Raw genomic sequence first — 18,678 nt, forward strand, 5'->3', positions numbered from 1 at the left:
GCTGGCAGCCTTCCCTTCCCTTGTGCGTGCCCGGACTCCTGGATTTCCTGGGTTGTACCACTGAAGTAAAATCACTAGATGGAGCTCTGGAAGCACGGAGCGTGCCCTGGATCCGCGGCTCGTCCTGGAGCCGCTGCTCTTTCTGCTCAGTCAGCACAGATGCTGTGTTTTGCAGTGACGCATGGAAATCTCTAATGGGGAGGATTAGATCCAGCCACAGCCAGCCTAGAGAAGCTTTTCCACGAAACTGTCTGTACTGCTATCTAAGTTTTTAAGAAAAAACAGAAAAGTACCCAGAAGCCTGCAGAACCTTCCATTGAGTGACTTAAATCTCTTCAAAGTCAAACAAACTCAGTTATGTCTGTTCTGAAACCCCCCTGTGACTTTGCTCATCTTCAGGAGCCTGGGGCAAGCAAACCATCCACAGAGTGTGTAACAAACGTAACGTCCTGAGGCAGGTGCAGCCTCCTTTCAGCACTGCTTCCACATTTTCCTGGCTTTTAGGAGAATAAAAACCCCCAATGTTTTTTGCGGCTTCGATTTTTAGGTTAATAATTTCTGCCAGACCTAAGTAGCAGCCTGTAGGATTTGTCCTGGGTTATTTCCACTGTACAACATTTGGTTTTTGCAATTGTTTCACTTGACACTAGAAAACTCGGCCTTTGGGGTACATTTAATACCAAACTGTACCAACCCTTTGTCTTCTTTGGCAAAATAATCCGTCGGCGGGAGGGATCCAGGCTCCTGGCATCCGGGGCCACTTGCACAAGCAGCGCCCGCAGAGGCTTCTCACCAGGAATTCGTGTTCTCCTTGTCCTCATTGTGGCCCCTGGAACGGTCTGAAGGTTCTTGCCCCTGCTCTGGTGGCAGGGGGAGGTATCGGACCCCTGTGACCACGTATGGATGGGGGACAAGCCCAGTGCAAAGCACAGACTCCCCTCTGCTTCCAGCCATACCCACCTCAGTCCTGTCCACCTCTCCGCTGCCTTCCAGGGGAGATGACAACTGTGCCAAATTTTATGGTTTTATGATACAGACAAATGTTTATTAGTCAATAGGTTGCAGCTTGTGGCTTAAAATGCATTCGATTCCACGTTTCCCGAGGTGCAAGAGGGCAATGCACCTGTGCACCATCCTGTTTCATCTCCCTCTTTTTAAGTGTACTTCAGGTATTTTTAAGCATCCTTATTTTGTAAAGCTTAATTTATAATCTGAACGGATTCAGCCAGACTTCTGCCCTTTACAGCGTTACTGTCTCCCAGCTGATAGTGGCCAGCAGCGTGAGCGAAGCCGGGGGCCACGCAGCTTGGAGAGGCCCAAGGGTGACCGCTGAGTATCTGCTAGCACGACAGTGATTCAAGAGGTTGTTCTTCCATATATTTTTTTTTTTGAAGAATCTTTGCTTTTGGGCTTGTAATTGCTTTGCCAGCTCTTTGAATGTAGGTTTTTTTTATATTTATTTGCACATTCAAGTAAAATAAAATATTGATTTTAAAAGTCTGCCGCTCTCAGCGAGTCCTTTGTGTTATATCGCTTTGGAATTTCTGACAAGCCCTGGACCCCATTGTCTTGGATTGTTTAAAATTCAGGTTCAGGTACAAAAACGTGACTGAAAAGCTGAGGCACCTCCCTTTGAGCAGGTGCAGGGCAAAGTGCAGAGATTAATCGTTTGGACACGGGCCAGCACCCTGGTGGGAGAGTAGGACCCATAGTCCAACAAGGGCACGAAGGCTTTGGGGTGGCAGAGCTGCTCCACAGGGAGACAAGAGGTTTCCAAAGCCAACATTTTGCAGCGCCAATAACACCTTTCCGGCTGCAGGTTGGTTCTTGTGACCAACACCTTGACTAGGGTGAACACACAGCCCCAGCCTGGCCCCCAGAGCTCGCACACCCAATGCAGCGGCCTGATTCCAGTTCGGAAATCTATGAGCACATCTGCTCCAGGTTAAGACAACACAACTGCAAGCATGAAAATAACCCTCCGCCCGCGTTTCCCTCAACCTCCCCAAATTCCTGGGTAATAACATGTTTAACTGTTCCCTGCGAGCTCTGCACAACAAACAAATGTGTAGTTTTTTTGCAAATTAAGCTACAGTGATGTGACCCAGATCTGATAGGAGTTTCCTTTACATCATTCTCAACACTTCCGTTGCCATAACAAAAGGCAGCTCTCCTTTCTGTTCAGCGTTATTATTTGCTCACAGGGATACAAACTGTTGTTCTCCTAATAACAGTCCTCTGATGCATAAATTGCATGGACTAATTTGATAAAAATGATGGCAGGGGGTCTCGGAGGACACAATTTGCTTTGCACAAAAGTCTCCTCTTGGAGATCTTGGACTCCTTTCAAAGAGGAGGTCCCCTGGGCTCCGAGGGAGGCAATAGGCCCTGCAAAGGGACAGCCAGATGTGACATCACCCAAGAGCAGTTGGAGACCTCAGCGAGTGGATGGATTTGGCAATGGTAAAGAAGGACACCTTAAAAATATCTTTCAAGTTCGCTGGGTGGGATAAGAACTAATGGTTTTCTAAATTCAATTAGGAAATGCTGAAGGGAGTACCTGAATTCAGGATCTTGCATCTTACGGCTGTTCTTTTTCACATGTTCTCATCTCACAGTGACACGGAGAGAAAGAGAAGGGCTGCAAACTGCTGGGACAAGCTAGAATTACGTGTATGTAAATAGGAGCTGGGGTTTTCTTCATGCTTTAGCCATTCCTTTGGAGCAGCACGAAGGAGCTTCACTACAATGAAGCAAGAGATACCCTCCGTCTCCCCCTCATCAAGTTAAACTCCTAAGTTTAGCAGTTCTAAGCTGTACCTGTGTTAAACGATGAGTCCGAGGAGATGGCGCTCAGACATTGAGCTCAGTGCTGAGAAGGGGTGAAGGGGTCTGTCCTCCCCTCGCCGCCAGTATCTTCTGGAGAAAAACATCAAAAGAAGCTGTTCCAGAATATCCAATGAATAGTAGCAACGCTAACACACTTCAAATACTCCCTAATGATGGCTTCGTATGGGCTCCCTATGCTTTTTATACTTATTTTTATGCTTTTTAGGAGATGACCACACAAGATTTGGGATTTGGGAAGTGGGTGGGACCCCATGGAAAGGAACAAGCAGAAGGGGACAGAGGCCACACAGCTCCCTGGCATCGGGGTGACCAAGGGAGCGCAGGGGCAGCCAGGGTGACGGCGCAGCGCCGAGGTGTGAATGACCCCGCGGGCGCCGGAGCTGCAGGGACGAGGCCGGGATGCGCGGAGCGCTCCTGCTGGAAAGCCCCGTCCTTGCTCTGTGCCGTGCCCCGCGTCCGCAGGAAGCGGGAGTTGTGCCGGGCTGCGGGAACGCTCCGCGCCGGGGCCCCGCGAGCTCCGCTCCCGCTTCTCCCGACACCGACCGACCTGCAGCCGAAGCAGCCCCGGAGCGGAGCGGGAATGCAGCTCCACGGCAAAGAGGCTCCTCGCTCCTCAGGGTTCATCTTCCCAACGCTCCGGAGGTTTTCCTGGGGCAGTCTGGTGGTGTTGGCACTTGCCTTCCCTAGCCCGTTTTCCAGTCTTACACCTTTTGGGTCCAGAGCCACGGAATAACAAAGTGCCTTCTCCCAGGAACAGATCTACTCGATCTTGAAAACCACGTGGTTACCCCGAGCGCAGGGATCACGCGACTTCAGGAGATGTTAACAGGCCAGGACCAACCTCTGGCACTGGGATTTTCAAGCAAGCTGTTCTGCATCTAAAGCAGACACTAAAGACCACAGAGCATCTGAAAAATGAGGGCCACAGCAAGGAGTAACCTCTCTCTGCTCCACTCCAGAGACCGGCCATAGGAAGCAGGGCTGCAATTTGCACACTCTCTGAACCTGATTATGTCTAATTTTTTTTTTGCATACAGAGCATGGAAAGGATCCTGGTTGAGGCATGGAAAATATGTGGCCACATGAGTCATTCTGTAATGGTTCATAAATCCTGAGAGATTCACAAAAAGCAAAACATCTAACATTGCATCTTCCCTGTCCCTGCCAGTGGAACTCCACCTCTCCACACGCTCGGCACAAGGATGTGGGAATTCGGCAAAAGCAAAGGAAATAGGATCATTTTCTCCTTGGAACAGAGGAATCTCATCAAACAGCAGCCAGGCTCGGCTTCGCAACCTTCACAGAAGAGGCCATTCATAAGCTGAGCAGAAAGAAATGAACTATTGCTCAGGTTGCCAAACCAAATTTACAGTTCCTACTGCCCGGCCTCCAGCTTCTGTGTTTGCTCCCTTGCAGAGCCAGGCAGAACAGAGCAAAGCTCCAGCCCGGCAGCCTTCCCAAGCTCCGAGCTCCCGGCCCGCTCCGGTGCTGGGAGCTGCTGGTGCCGGGGCATTTGCAGAGGATCTGGGACCTCCCTAGCAAGATACTGGCAGAGGGTGGAAGGGATCTGCTCTCCCAGAGAGTTAAAGAACAGGGTTCCAGCAGCCGAAGATCCTAGAAGTTCAGGGAGCACCAGCTGGTCCAAAAGGGACCTCTTGGGGCCCTCCACGGACCATCTCCATGAGCCAACCGCAGCTGCCTGTTGCTGCAGGGTGTTGGTTAGCAAGAAGGCTCCAGCCGCCTGTGCAGTCCGCACCCCCCTGCACACACACTCGGAAGCACCGTTATCAGCCCGGCAGCAGAGACACCCTGCGGGTCCCCGTCACGGCCCCTTCCTGCGGGAAAGCCGCTCTCCGCTCCCGGGACTTTATCGCAGGAGCGCAGGGCTCTGCGGCGCCCCGAGGCCTCGGCCCTCACCGCCCCCTTGTCACAGCCCTCCAGGCTGCTGATTCTCTGCCATGCAAATAGGCTGCTAATTAATGGCTCTTAATTAAGCCCTGCAGCGTGGTCATGGGGGAAGATGCCAGAGCCCTGACCAGGGAGCCAACAGGGGCTCCCGCAGGAGGCCCAGCCTGACCCGAGGGGCAGCGCGAGGCCTCAGGAGCCCCGTGCCAGGACATGGGGAGCCCTGCCCGCTTCCAAAGCTCCCCTTGTGCTTCCGTGGGGAGGTGACATCTTGTCACAGCGCCTGGGAACGTTCTGCACGTTCTGGTGGGGAAAGACCCGGGATCTCTCATGTCGGGGGAGACGCGGAGATCAGAGGTTCAATTCATCCTCCAAACCAAACTCAGGCTGCATCAAACCGGGCCACATTTGGCATTTCCAGGAATATCCTGGAGGCGGAAGAAGGCCCAAATGAGTCACTTACGGCTCTGGATGCAGCCCCTCCTCCTGGCCCGCAGCTGACGCAGGAGCCGAGTGTCCTCTGGCAGAAGCCAAGCGCTGGGGACGCGGTGACGGCCCCCACGTGCCTCATCCGTCCCACGACAGGGTAGGGCTGGTGCTTCCGCGAGTTAAGGACTGACAGGAGGGAGCGCGGGAGCGGGATCCGAAACGGCCCCCGGCCGCAGCATGGGGACCCTCCGCGCCGCGGGGCTGGCGCGCGGCCTCGCGCTGTGCTGGGCCTTCTGGGGACTCTGCTGGGCCTCGCCAGACTACGACGGTGAGTGCTTGGGCGAAAAACCCCTTCTCCTGAAGTACTGGATACTTGGTATCCTCCTGAGACCCCCCAAAGCTCCTTTCTGTGAAATTATGATTTGGATGCTCTCCAATTGAAACGGGTGCAGACTCTTAACTGAAGCAGATGATACTTACAGAAAATAAGAGAAAAACTGGGGCAGGACATGGGAATAGGCCAAGGAGCCCTTGAAACCAAAGGCTTTAGCTCCAAGTTAGGCCAAGGAGCCCTTCAAATCAAAGGCTAGAGCTCCAAGTTAGGTCCCTGTAGCCACAGCTACCCTGGAGGGGGCTCCTGATTTTATGATTCCTCTAAGAGCGCCATGAAGGAAGAGCTCACAACAATTGTACAGTACTTGTACTGATAATTGCACGGCCCAGAAATCACCTGAGAGGACTGAGAAACTGGTCTTTTCTCCTACGTTCTTGGTTCTCTCAGGTAGTTTTCTGCCCGTCACAGTTTGCAGAACGCTCTTGCTCCCAGGACCCCAACGTAAAAGGCAAATCCTCAGGGTTTGAGGGGTTACACACGGGGAACGCACAAACAGCAACTAACAGACTGTTTTCCCGGACAGATTATTCCCTGAACAGCACCAACGAGCACCTAACGACGTCGGAGAACACGGCGTGTCCCCGAGCCATTCCTGCGGAGAAGGTGACGACAGACAACACCACGTACCTGGTGCTGCACGCGGCGGCCCGCGCGCGGCTGGCCAGCGCGCTCACGGTGCGGCTCGTCCCCTGTCTCTACGCCCTGGTCTTCCTCGTGGGGCTGCCCTCCAACGGGGTGGCCCTCTGGGTGCTGGCCACGCGGGCCGAGAGGCTCACGTCGACCGTCTTCCTCATGAACCTGGCGGCCGCGGACCTGCTGCTCGTGCTGGTGCTGCCCTTCAAGATGTTCTACTATTTCTCAGGGAACAACTGGCCCTTCGGGGAAGGCCTGTGCCGGCTCACCACGGCTTTCTTCTACGGGAACATGTACTGCTCGGTGCTGCTGCTCACGTGCATCAGCGTGGACCGCTACCTGGCCGTGGTGCATCCCTTCTTCTCCCGCTCCTTCCGCACGCCGGCCTTTGCCGCCGGCGTCTGCGCGGCCATCTGGCTCTGCGCCGCCGTCTTCACGCTGCCCCTGACGCTGCAGCGGCAGTCGTACCCCCTGTACAGGGGGGACGTCACTCTGTGCCACGACGTCCTCCCCCGGCATGAGGACGACGGCTACTATTACTACTACTTCGTCTGCCTCATCGTGGGCGCCTTCCTCGCGCCGCTGCTGGTGACGCTGCTCAGCTACGGCGCGGTGCTGCGGGCCCTGCTGCGCGCCGGCGCGCGCTACGCGCACTCCGTGAAGCTCACCGCGCTCGTGCTGCTCACGCTCGTGGCCTTCTACACGCCCAGCAACGTCCTCCTCCTCGTGCACTACTCCAGCTCCTGCTCCAGGCTGCACGGCGACCTGTACGTCAGCTACATGCTGAGCTTGGCCATCAGCACCTTCAACAGCTGCGCCGACCCCTTCGTCTACTACTACGTTTCTGAGGACTTCCGGGATAAGGTGAGGAGAAGATTCTTCAGTCACAGCAAACAAAGCGCCACGTCCCTCAAGACATCCAAAGAAACACTCCCTCCCAAAAGTTCCAAAGAGTCACTGGTGTGAAGCCTCCACCCAACTCGCTGCTCCCAAGGCCCTCACAAAATACGCTGGAGCGAGACAAAGACACCGCTGAGATTGCACAGATTCCACCCAGAGGAGCATGCTGTGTTTTCCAGGAGACAAGTCCTAGTACGGAAGAGACAGGGCCTTCCAGCTGCATGGCTAAGGCTGAGTTCAGCTGGGCCATGGGCGTCCCTGGGAGGTCGTGGCACGCTGAACACACACGTCTGTTCTCGGGACACCGTATGCAACTGCTCATCTGCTCACACACTGCCAACGCAGCCAGCTCTGCTTCTCCTAACGCGCCTACAGCCTGGCTGCCGCGCGGGGTTTATTTCTGTCTCTGCTATTGCCTTGCTTGCTGTCCTTGAACATACACTTCACCTGAGCTGAAAAAGAACAGACTTGCAAAATCAATTTTCTAAACATTTCAAAGGAACAAGGAGAAGCCTGTGCGAAAGACACTCTCCCGAGTTAAACGATGCTGCCAGGAGCACAGAACACTGGCTGCTTCAGCAACTGCATTCTTGGCTTGACTACTAATTAACACCATGGCAATGTCAGCCTATTGTTGAGAAGGAATGCAAAAATTACACTCATTCATTTCCATTTTCACAGGCAACCTTTAGCAGCTCTAATTACCGAGGCAAATACCATACAAATGAAAGAGTTTTGATGTCTCCAGAAGGGAAATATTAAAGAGGAATATAGGAAAATTTCCCTCGGAACTCCACGTTTCCTCTGTGCAACGTCACACAGATAAAAACCTTCTCTGACAAAGCAGACGATCGAGCTCCAGGGTGGGCTTCACAACCTGGGGGCACCAAGGTAGAACACAAGCAATAAACTTCCCTAGAGCTCCCTAATTCTTTGGTTTGAGTGGTACAGGGATGACTTCTGGCCTCAGCATAACCTGTGATCTAACAAGCTTAGAGCCTGCAACGTGAATGAAGAGAGGCAGACAGGATCGTTTTAAAACCAGTTTTTAATAAAATATTTATCAGAATCTAAAACAAATCCTTTTCTGGACTCAGACTTGCTAAGATTTGTGTGAACAAACCCAAAATTGTCACAGAACTGTTTGTGTGTACATATATGCGCGGGGTGAAATCCTGGTGAAAACTAGAGCCTAAGGGTGCAGTTCTGGAAACGTAGAGGAGGTGCCAGCTACTGAATGCAGGAGACCTGGGGCAGCCAAGCTGCAAGCCAGGGCTACTGCCAGTCAGCCAGAAACTAAACAGATGATCACAGCAATTAAATCCAGGTTATTGTGCATTAAATAGTGTCAGCAAAGCAAGTGCTGTTGTTTTAATGATGTTCTTTAAGCAAGTTGAACATTTTTGTGATATTTGTTTTCTACTGAGGATGATTAAAAAGGAAAGAGGAAAAAGATCAGAACACATGGATGAGAATGGACAAGGGAACTATTACTTTAAAATAAATATCATGGCAATGATTACTCTGCATAATGTACAGTTACAAATATAAATATTAACCTCATCAAAAGGATTGCAAGCAAAAAACACTGATAACTAGCACTGCTGCAGCTAGTCAGTAATGTAACGTGATGCAAGTAGGAATCTGTTTCATACAAACTTATTGGCACTTTTCTCCTTTTGCAATGGGGGACCATCCGAGAAAGGAAGAGAGAAGCATCTCTGCAGAGGAAGGCAAGCGTGTCCAAGCCAGAATCAACTCAAAGCCCAAAGGAGCAGCAGCTTGGCCATTCTTGCTGGCTCTCCACCACAAATTCTCCCCCTTGGTGAAAAAAAAAACCTATCAATACCTTTTCTCCAAACTATGAAGGGCTGATCTCCACAAAATTAGAGCCTGAGTTTTCAGTGCTGAGGTGTCCTTGTTCTCTCAGAGAGGTGTGTGACTCTGATGAGCTTCAAGAGTCAGAACTGGGCCAAAACCTATGAGTAACACCAAATCTGATCACACAGCGCTGTGTGCAGCAGTTCTCCTGGACCTAGTCCCAAAGGGTTTCTGTAGCACATCCAGGGTTTTAGAAAAATGGAGGGAAAATGAATATTGATTTTTTTTTCATAGATAAAAGTTAATTATGATTGTAAGAAACAGGGAAAACAAAGCTGTGCAGAGTGGGACCATCAGCTGGAGGGGCCGGGCTCTGCAGGACAAAGACTTTAAGGTGTTCTGCATGTGCCCAAAGCCTCTCTGCTCCATTACTCCTGTGAGGTAGCCACAATTCCACAGCTGTGGTTTTCTTTATTCAGCTCCTTCAGATTGCTTTTTATAACCACAGAAGGTGATGGGTTTGGCAGTGCAGAACTGGGGGGAGGCAAAGGCTGCCAACAGGTACCCAGGAACAGGGCAAGGCCAGTCCTTGAGCAAAAAGCAAAGAGGCCCTGGAAGTGCCACAGCTGAGGAGCACCACGCGAGGTGATGCCAGGCTCCCACACGCAGGAACTCCGGCACTCTGTGTCCTGCTCTAACCACTTGCACTGAACCACATGCTAAACCTGCCTCAGCCTTCTGGAGAACCCGTCTCTCTGCCAGCCCCTCTAGTGACAGAGCAGAGGCAACTCTCCTGTCCCAGACAAATCAGTGCATGGACACGCAGCGACGCTGCCGAACAAGGCCACGACTCATGGGCTGGTACCATGACAAGAAATTATTCAGTCTGCAGCAGCGGAGAAAGTGTTGCAGTCTTGAACTAGTACACTATATGTAAGAGCCCAAAATGAAGGAGTTGAAATTAATACTCGGCTGAAGCTCCCTACCTTCATCTCCTTGTCCCCAGTGGTGATGCTGTCTGACTGCCCAAGAATCTGAGAGGACCAAGCAATATAAAAATGATTTCAAATATCTGAAAACATTCAGTAGCTGAGAAAAGGAAACTAAAGCCAGAAAGGGACCAAGGACAGGAAGCTTGAGAACACAGAGCATAGGTCCCATCTTCAGTGGAAAGCTAGACAGACACCATCAGGTGACCAAATGCCTCAGTCTCCCAGACTTAAAGCATCAAACAACTGAGGTTTGAACCAGCAAACAGTATGGCTTGTATTGTGCAGCTTTCATATTTAGGGGAAATTTAAAAAAAAACCCTCTTGTTGCACCTCACACTAGGTCTGTTATTTACCCTGGGGATAAATATTGACTCAGGCCTGTGTGTGTACACAATAGCCAGCATCTGCCAGGCCCGCTGCTTACACGGAGATGGAATTTAGTTTAAAGGCATTTATTTACCTGCCAGAGAGGAATGCAGCCGCCAGTGTTTCCGCTGTGCTGGGGGACACAGTGAGGACGTGGTCTGTTCACGCACACTGAGGAGACGTGGCAAAAGGCTCTGGGTACATTGGGGCAGCAGCCACATGAGGGTTCTGTGAGGAGAGCTCAGAGCAGCCACGAAAGGAGGCCTGGAAACTTGTCAGGAAAGCAGCTCTGAAACTTCTGGGAACTTCGAGACCCAGACCTTCATCATGTCAGCTACATTCTGCAAATATCTGGCCTCAGAAAAAAAAACTGGAAGCTGCATATGCCCAGTTTCTGGGATACCTCCTGTTTTGTCCCCATATGGACGTTCTTCTGGAATAAAATTGCTTTTATTCCGGAATGGAATGTCTATACTGCGATATAATTTTGTCATGGTTCCTGTGTAAATAAGCCCTAAAAATGAATGGAGATGGGCTTTTTCCTGTTTCCATTCACCAATAAACACTCCCAAAGAAGTTTCCACCCCACTCTGGGCCTTGGTAACAATGGAAGCAGGAGGATAAAAATCTTAATGCTATTTTGCAACAGGCAATTGCATGCAACTCCTCCAAAGAGGATGCTGCTGCTTCAGGCAAGAAGGGAAACCAAAAAATGTTGGCTCCCAAAATTTTGGAGACACAAAGCTTTTGTTTCTCGTTTCACCACATCGCTCGGGGCAGGTCACACTAAGGGAGTCCAGCCTCTGTGACACCAGAGTGGTTTGCACTGGCCAGCAGACCCAGGGCCATATGGGCTACGCACAGAGTTAACCACATCCAGCACCACCAACATATGGGGGTCCTGGTGGGAGCAGAATAAAAGTGGCTGGTGGAATGGAGTAAGCATTTAAAAGGAGTCTGCCTTGGGTCAGTTTTCATGCCAGGGTGACAAGGAGGAAAGGGGGCTGCAGGGCTGAGAAGGCTGCAAGCAGCAGTCACCAGCACGTAGTGCAACACGAAGGGGCTCCCCTGCCTGCCCCTCGGTGCTGGTTTGGCTCACAGCCTCCCCGCCGAAGCCGGCGGCCACGCCACAGACCAGGAGGCTTTCCAGCCCTGCCACCTGGCAGGAGATCTCAGTTCTCTTGCAAAATAGACCTCCAAACCACCTCGATGCACATGGAGGCATTAGGGAAGTCTCTCTCGTGAGACAGTGCTGTGGGTACAGTGGACTTGTGGGCTGGGGAAGATGATTAGCCTCTTGCTGTGTTGTAATTAGCAAAACACTGACTTTTATTATAATAATAATTTGAGAGAAAACTTCTCAGCCATCTTTCCTCAAACAGCAGTTCAGCTAAGCACAAGGCCTTGGACTTAGCTTCTAATTGGAGCTAGGAAATGGCATTTGTAGAATCTTGGAAATAGAGAAAACACTTTGAAATGATCTAAAGATTCAAATTCCAGCCCCTATTTTTCTCGCCTAAAGGGGGACAGCATATTGATCTCACATCCTTGGAAATACTCCCAAGATGATGCACAAAAGGCAGAAAAGCTGACAGAAGAATAATGCTGAGCGTCCCCCTTCGAGCTCCAGATCCCCCCCATGGGGCAACAAAGCCTACAGTTCTGAGGGCATCAGGAAGTAGTCATCATTTGGTTTCTGTTCTGCAGCAGGACGTCTGTGGGAACAAACTCATACAAGAGTTCATTCTGAGCCTCTTCTTTTTATTTAAATTATATATTTCTGTTGAAAAGAAAACATAAAAAAGAAAAGTCACCTTCCCATTACATATCTTTGTGAAGCATCATTGGGGCTGGGCAGAGAAAAGCCCAAAGGGTCACTTTTTTTTTCATTCTGTCAAGGATAGGGACATTCAGGCCATGAAGACCCATGTGCTGTCCAGACAAGATCTGGCTCCTGACAAGGTCTGCATTGTCAGAACGTCCCTTCAGAGGATTTCTATACGTTTGGATCCAACACGTGAGTTAACACACAGGAGGCTCAACCCAGATTTATGATTCCCCGCTCTCCGGCTCACCATTCTACTGTGGTCACTACTTCCTGAATCTTGTCTGCTTCTTTTAACGTGCTCGCAGTTGTCAGTTCTGCCACCACCTCAAAAACGTCACCCTCCGAGGCGTAGGGGTCTGGGTCGTATTCGTAGGAGTAATAGGAGAGATCCGACTGTAGTGGAGGGCCTTCCTCTGCTGGAAAGGAAAGCACAGAGCCTCAGGTTGTGCTCAGCCTGGGAAACAACACTTCAGCAGCACGCGTTGCATCACTGAGGGAAGGGGAATGATGGAGAGGGAAGGAATGTCCATAGGGAGGCAAATGGACTGGAACAAAATGAGTGCCCCGCAGTGGTAAAGCCTGGCAGTAAATGAGGGCATGCACGCTTAGATCCACATGCTAGCAGAGAAGCTCCTGCAAATCAGAACTGTCCTTTTCCCTAGGAAAAAAAGTAAAAGTTGTAGAAGAAGGGGTCATGCAACTAGAGAAGCCAGATGAGACTTCAAAGCAACTAATTCTAGGCATTAGCTGAGGTCTAAGTTAGGAATTGATTCACCTTGGAATCTGCATGTAGTTAACTAAGGAAAAGGGATGTCTTTGGGAACACCAGCCACAACAGATTTGTTAGACTGCACTCTGAACATGCACCTCTTGTTTGACTACTAGGTCCCAAGCAGAACACCTCAACTCACACGTCTACAAGTGTGCATCGTGCCCCTGATCCATAAGGCATCAAGGACTGTTCCAGGAACAAACATCACACGTAAAAATACTTACCCTCATTCCCTCTCTCCACTTGCACAGTGCATTTCCCACTCATAAAAGGTTCTTACTCTTTATTGTGGGCATTTCCTTGCTGCCCAGAGGATAAGACCACAGGATAAAACTTCTAGGAATATTAATAGCTCCCTGTTTCCTAAGCTGTTCCTCAGGCCAGCTGCCCACCATCCCTACTTGCTTTCTAAAGCTACCGCTCTAATCCAAACTGAAGTGCTTCCTTTAATACAGTTGCTGCAGGGAGGAAAAGTCCCACCATAAAAGTTTGCTCTCTTTAGTGAGAACATTGTCCAAAGCCTTTGGAAGTGTTTGTTCTCTAGAAATAAAGTTTCTGAAGGCTCTGCCCTGCTGCCTCCAACATCCTCCCAGCAACAGGCTCAGTCCTACGCAAGGGAACACTTGCCTGAAAGGAGAGTCAGTCTCACTGTTGGCTCCTCCTTGGGAGGAGCTGCCAGATCCTGAGGTTCTCCTGTGAATGGCTGATTGCTGCCCACCAGGGATGGAATTAACATCACAGAGCTGCTCTGCCCGGGAATGCAGCATTGGAGGCAAAGCAAAGAGGAGAGGCCGACACATCCTGCTGCACACAAACCACTCCCCCATCTCCAAATGTTTGTGCCCAAGCCAATGTTTGCTCAATGCTGATGGGATGGAAGGAAAAATGGCCTCTAGCCAGCCCAAACAAGCCTAAAAAAGCAACGCTCCAGGGAATAGCAGCCTTGCCAGGGGTGTCATGGGATGACTCCACCTGAAGGCAAAGTTCACTCTGATGTTGCAGTTTGGAGCTAGAGATGGGTGACAGCATTTCTCATTTTTAATAATGCCACCAAATGAAAGTATCATGATACCACCAAGAATCTGCTTCCAGCTCCTGGCCCTTGCAACTGCCCCAGCAGAACTGGCAAAGGAGGTGGCTGCAGCTGTGGGAAGAGGGGAAGGTGGGACCATGGGACGCTGGGTGGCCTGGCCACCCACTGCAGCACTGCTGCAGGGGAGCTTTGAGACAGCTTCTCCATCAAACACAGGGAGGACACTATTATTGCCATTTCAACACATCGTGGACCACTGCCAACACAACAACCCTACAACTTCGGGTAGGGAAGATGCAGGCAATTTCAGAGTGACATTAAGAACCATGGAAGCAATCAAAGCACCACTTCACCAGATGTGTCAGAGCTGCTGAGGACTCCCCGGGCTCCAAAATCCACCCATTTTTTGCACCCTAGTTCAACAAAGATCTTTGGAAAGCCAAGGACAGAAAGGAACTCAGGATCCTAACAGCCTGGTTTGTCAACCAAAATCCTGCCCAAAGAGCTTTCAGTCCAAACAAATACGAGTAGAGTGCCCTAAGAAAGCTTGTTAGCAGAGCCCCAGTGCTTAAGGGCAGGCAGAGCTGGGTACCCACTGCTCAAAACAGTTCTCTGTATCTCAGTAGTTCACTCGTAAGAAACAAGGAGGATTCAGACATGTTGATCTTAGCCGAGTCCTATTGCCCTGCACACTTCCCTCTACACCAATAAAAAGATTGTAAAGAGGCAAAGAGGACCTGCCTGTTTGTGCATGAAAGGCTGCAAACAGCATCAAGTTTACTACCAGCAGTTTACCTCACTTGCAGCAACATTCGCTGTAGACTCCTAACATCTGTGGGAAAGGCTTTGCCTAAGGAAGATGCTGCAAGCAGCCCCACGTCCTCCTTTTTCAGGACCGTGCACACACAACTGCTTACCTTGAAGAGAACTCATGAGCTAACGTTATTCCACCCAACTCCCTAGGGCATGTGGAGCGATACCACCCGGCAGCGTGTGCCAGGGCGAGCCCGGATGCATTGGGAAGCTGGAAGGAAGCTCCTCTGTTTCCATTGCTGGGTCACACAGGCAAGTGCTAACAACGAAAGCATCAATCACCCCGAGCGGAGCCTGCCCAAGTCATGTGGCAAACGCAGAAGGGTTGCAGACAATATAAACACCACGAGGGGCTGCAAGAAAACGGTATTTCCTGGAGATTAACACACCGAGGCAGTTTGAACAACCTGCCCTAAACTTGATTTGGCTCCTGGAGTTTTGCATCCTTTTAGGAAGTGGCAGATTTAGACACGGCTCATCTGAACTTTCACTGGAAACCCGGAGCACCTGAGTCGACTTAAACCAATCACATGCTTCAGTGCTAACAAACCAGTGAGTCCAAATGAGACCTGTGTAGGAGGAGGGATTCATTCATTTGTTAAACTTCGATTCATGTACCGTGTGGCTGACCCGAGGGGAGCCCAGAGGATTAATGAAAATCACATGCTGGGCGCTTTTCCTGACGCAGGATTTAGCCTGTTTCATTTCTGAATGCTCACTCTGCCATGGCTGCTCACACAGCTCAGTTCAGAAGAGCCTCTGTCTCCAGGAGGCTCTCGAATTTAACACGCAGATCGTACCACACAGCCAGCTCTAAATGCTTTTGCTTAGACACATCCTTACAGCAGACAGGTGGATATAACGAAGATAAAAGAATGTATAAACCTGTATAAAAACACCAAACCGAAACAGGTTGTCATTTTTGCTTTGATAACCTATTAATCTTTTACTAACTCTATATCTAATATAATTTTTACATATTGACTTAAATTTTACAGATTATTCCTGTTTTATTGTTATTATTGGGTTTCCTGATAGCCTCCTGGGGTTACTGATAGCCTGATACTATGGCCTTACATACCAGCAGTGTTTTATAGGGCAGTTTGGGACTACTGCTTTAAAAACTTCAGACTACAAACAGAATTCCCATGTTGAGCACATTGCCCCAAATTTGCCCCAAATAAAAGACAAGTGCTCATTTCAGATACTCTAACAGACTGAGGCTCCAAGGCAGGAAAAGCAGGAAAGGCATTTAAACACATTGAGACTAGATGACCAGTAGAAATGAGCACCATGCAATACTCCCCATGCTTTTATACCTCAATAAAAACCCTGCCCATCAACTTCTGTAGAGCAGAGGAGCAAAGAACATAAGGGTGGCTCCCAGTTTAGACACATGCTAGCCCAAAGCCTGGTTCAAGGAGGACATATGAAGGCAGAGACTTCTCTTGCAGAATTAAATTATTTTACCGATTTGTTGGGAGAGTTAGAGGCCAGGGGAGAATTAATGAGTGGAAAGCAGCCAGGAAAAATCTAGTCCAGTTTATTTACTAGAAACAGCATGAAACAAACTATTCTATTGACCCTCCACTGCTTCTTGGTGAGATTTATTGTGAGCCATGAGCAACTTCGACGTGAGTCTTGGAAAAAAAAAAATGTATGAATGTAAGCACCAAATAAAATGAGCAGCCAAATTCCTGACTGCTCCATCTACTGACCTTAACATTTTTGCTCACTAAGGCCCTTTATTCCAAACAGCAGCTCTGGAAGTATTGACACTGCCAGTTCAGGTTTTGCACAGAACTGCTAAAGGTAAAGTCAATCCACACAGACTCCCAGTTCTTGCATTGGGTTGGTCTGTTGTCCAGACAGTCTGGACAACTGTCAATGGCTGTTTGCAGGGACAGATTATATCAGTGTGGTTTCAAACAGGATGCTTCCAGGTTAATATTGAAGAAAAGACCACAGAGTCTCTACTGTTCAACCATACCAGGGCTGAGAGAATAAGGCCAGTTCCTGTGAACAATTACTTAAATCTTGCACATGTGCTGAAGGCAACAGGTGTTGTGCGAGATTTTCTGAAAAGGACCAGAAGAGCAAGACTGGCATCAAAGACAAATTTCCTTGATGTCTTCATTTTATCTGATTTCTGGATATATTTTGTCTTTCCTATAACATGCCAACATTATTTCTTCGTCTTTATTTAAGTGTGCTAAAGAGCCACGTATATTTTTGTGGAATGCTAGGATGATAATCTCTAAGCTTTTAAGAAAAAAGGCCTCAGATAAAGGCAAAGTATGATATTACCTGCTGGAGTTTGTTGGACGCTGGGTTGCTCAGCTGTGAGGAAGTGTGTCTCCCTTTCTTCTGGCAAATTCTTGGCTGTGATCAAAAAAGAAAAGTAAATGCAATGGTCATAAACTGTTAATGAAACTAATGAGGATTTGTAGTGATCTAGATTTGTAGATTGTAACAGAGAAGAGAACCAAAGGAAACCTACAGGCAGAACATTGAGACATGGGGATCTGTTCTATCCTTGTATTATTCCTGCATGATGCTACTTCCATCTGGCAATGGTTCTGATAAATCAATCCATCTGATCCACATACAGGCTCCCCATCATAGCCACAGTCTCTTGAGCACATGCATTGCTCAAAATACTCATCTTCCAGGCAGCCAAAAACGTTATTGCACGGTCCAGAATGAACAAAGCCTGTGAAGAAAGCAAAAGCATTGAAAACAATATTTTTGCAGTGTGGAGATGAAAAGCAGGTGATGGTTTCTTCTACTTCTCTCATATGCTTTCATGGTGAATTGCCCCGAACTTCTAATAGGAAGTAACAAACTTAATGAAGTAAAAAGCTATGGGATTAAAACTGTCTTTTTGAAAGAACCAGATTGCAGCAGATTCCAGACAGAAGCCAATACAACCCTCTTTTGTAACACACACAGGATAGAAGGAGATGACAGTTTCTGGGGTATGCCATTCCTGTCACGTGAAAAGGTTTCACTTTCTCATAGTTAATTGTGGAACTCCCTACAAGATATTTAGGGGAAGATAAACATAACTGTAAAGACTTTCAGTGCAAATTATCATCTCACTTGGTACAGGTTCTTTCAGAATTATACATTATATCTTGCCTCTGAAGCACCTAATAATAATCATCACTTTGGCAACAGGAGGTCAGACTATATTGGCCTGTTTGGTTGTCCTAAGTTTAATGTTGCTATTACACAGATATTTGTAAACCTTCTACTAACAGAGATATTACAATAGAACACTTTCCTAAACATTTTAAGTTCTGAACTCCTATACAGTATTTCTTTGGGTCCCATTTTCCAAAATACCTGCTAGGCTTCAGCACAACTTACCAACCCATTGGCTAGCTGAGCTTTCCACCTCGTTGCATGTTGGCCCATCACAGAGCTCTCGAGCCAAGGGACTGTTTTCACTCACGTTGTAGAAACGAGTTGCCTCAAAAGCTGCAGGCAAGATGGAGAAATCACAATAAAGCCCCACTGCCACAGTTCTGCTGCTGGTAAAAATCAGAGGAAAGCAGCGTACCTGGCTCGTAGTAATCATACACTTTGATGGGAACAGGAGCTGTTTTCCCAACTATGTACTCTCTGAAAGCTTGAAACTTCACACAGGTCATACACTGGCTAGGAATCTGTATAAAGTGATGTAAAGAACTCATTTTAACAGAATCACACTTCGAAGGAAGAAACAAACAACGTGCAGCACATGCTCCTAATGCAACACACTGTGCTAGGCACTCTGTGAGACTCAGGACACCCTCCAGCACTAGGGAGGGAGGGAAAGGTGAGGGAGTAACGGCCCAACTGGGTATTCTGCTGACCTTTAAAGCAGATATTTGACATACAACATGTGTCAGAAAACTAAACCTGGAACTCAGTCCGGGTTCCCTGACTGCCATCACC

At 49.0% G+C, this 18,678-nt stretch overlaps 2 protein-coding genes across 2 annotated transcripts in view; one reads left to right on the top strand and one right to left on the bottom strand.

Moving 5' to 3' along the window:
- Positions 1-5,421: 5,421 nt before the first annotated feature.
- On the top strand, positions 5,422-7,306 carry F2RL3 (F2R like thrombin or trypsin receptor 3). The gene is made up of 2 exons (XM_010214434.2): positions 5,422-5,512; positions 6,102-7,306. The coding sequence occupies exons 1-2, from the start codon at positions 5,422-5,424 to the stop codon at positions 7,175-7,177; spliced, it is 1,167 nt and encodes a 388-aa protein (XP_010212736.2). The 3' UTR covers positions 7,178-7,306.
- Positions 7,307-12,361: 5,055 nt separating this feature from the next.
- The window catches only part of CPAMD8 (C3 and PZP like alpha-2-macroglobulin domain containing 8), a 40,085-nt gene continuing 33,768 nt past the window's right edge, over positions 12,362-18,678 (bottom strand). The window contains exons 38-42 of the mRNA XM_088527132.1: positions 18,302-18,407; positions 18,109-18,219; positions 17,237-17,449; positions 17,044-17,118; positions 12,362-12,534 (exon numbers count right to left, since the gene is read on the bottom strand). Of these exons, the coding sequence (XP_088383258.1) occupies positions 12,362-12,534; positions 17,044-17,118; positions 17,237-17,449; positions 18,109-18,219; positions 18,302-18,407 (678 nt within the window). The remainder of the gene's footprint in view (positions 12,535-17,043; positions 17,119-17,236; positions 17,450-18,108; positions 18,220-18,301; positions 18,408-18,678) is intronic.

Source organism: Tinamus guttatus, unplaced genomic scaffold, assembly GCF_059628265.1.
Source record: "Tinamus guttatus ecotype Peru unplaced genomic scaffold, ASM5962826v1 Tinamus_guttatus_pri_ptg000261l, whole genome shotgun sequence".
NCBI classification, from domain to species: domain Eukaryota; kingdom Metazoa; phylum Chordata; class Aves; order Tinamiformes; family Tinamidae; genus Tinamus; species Tinamus guttatus.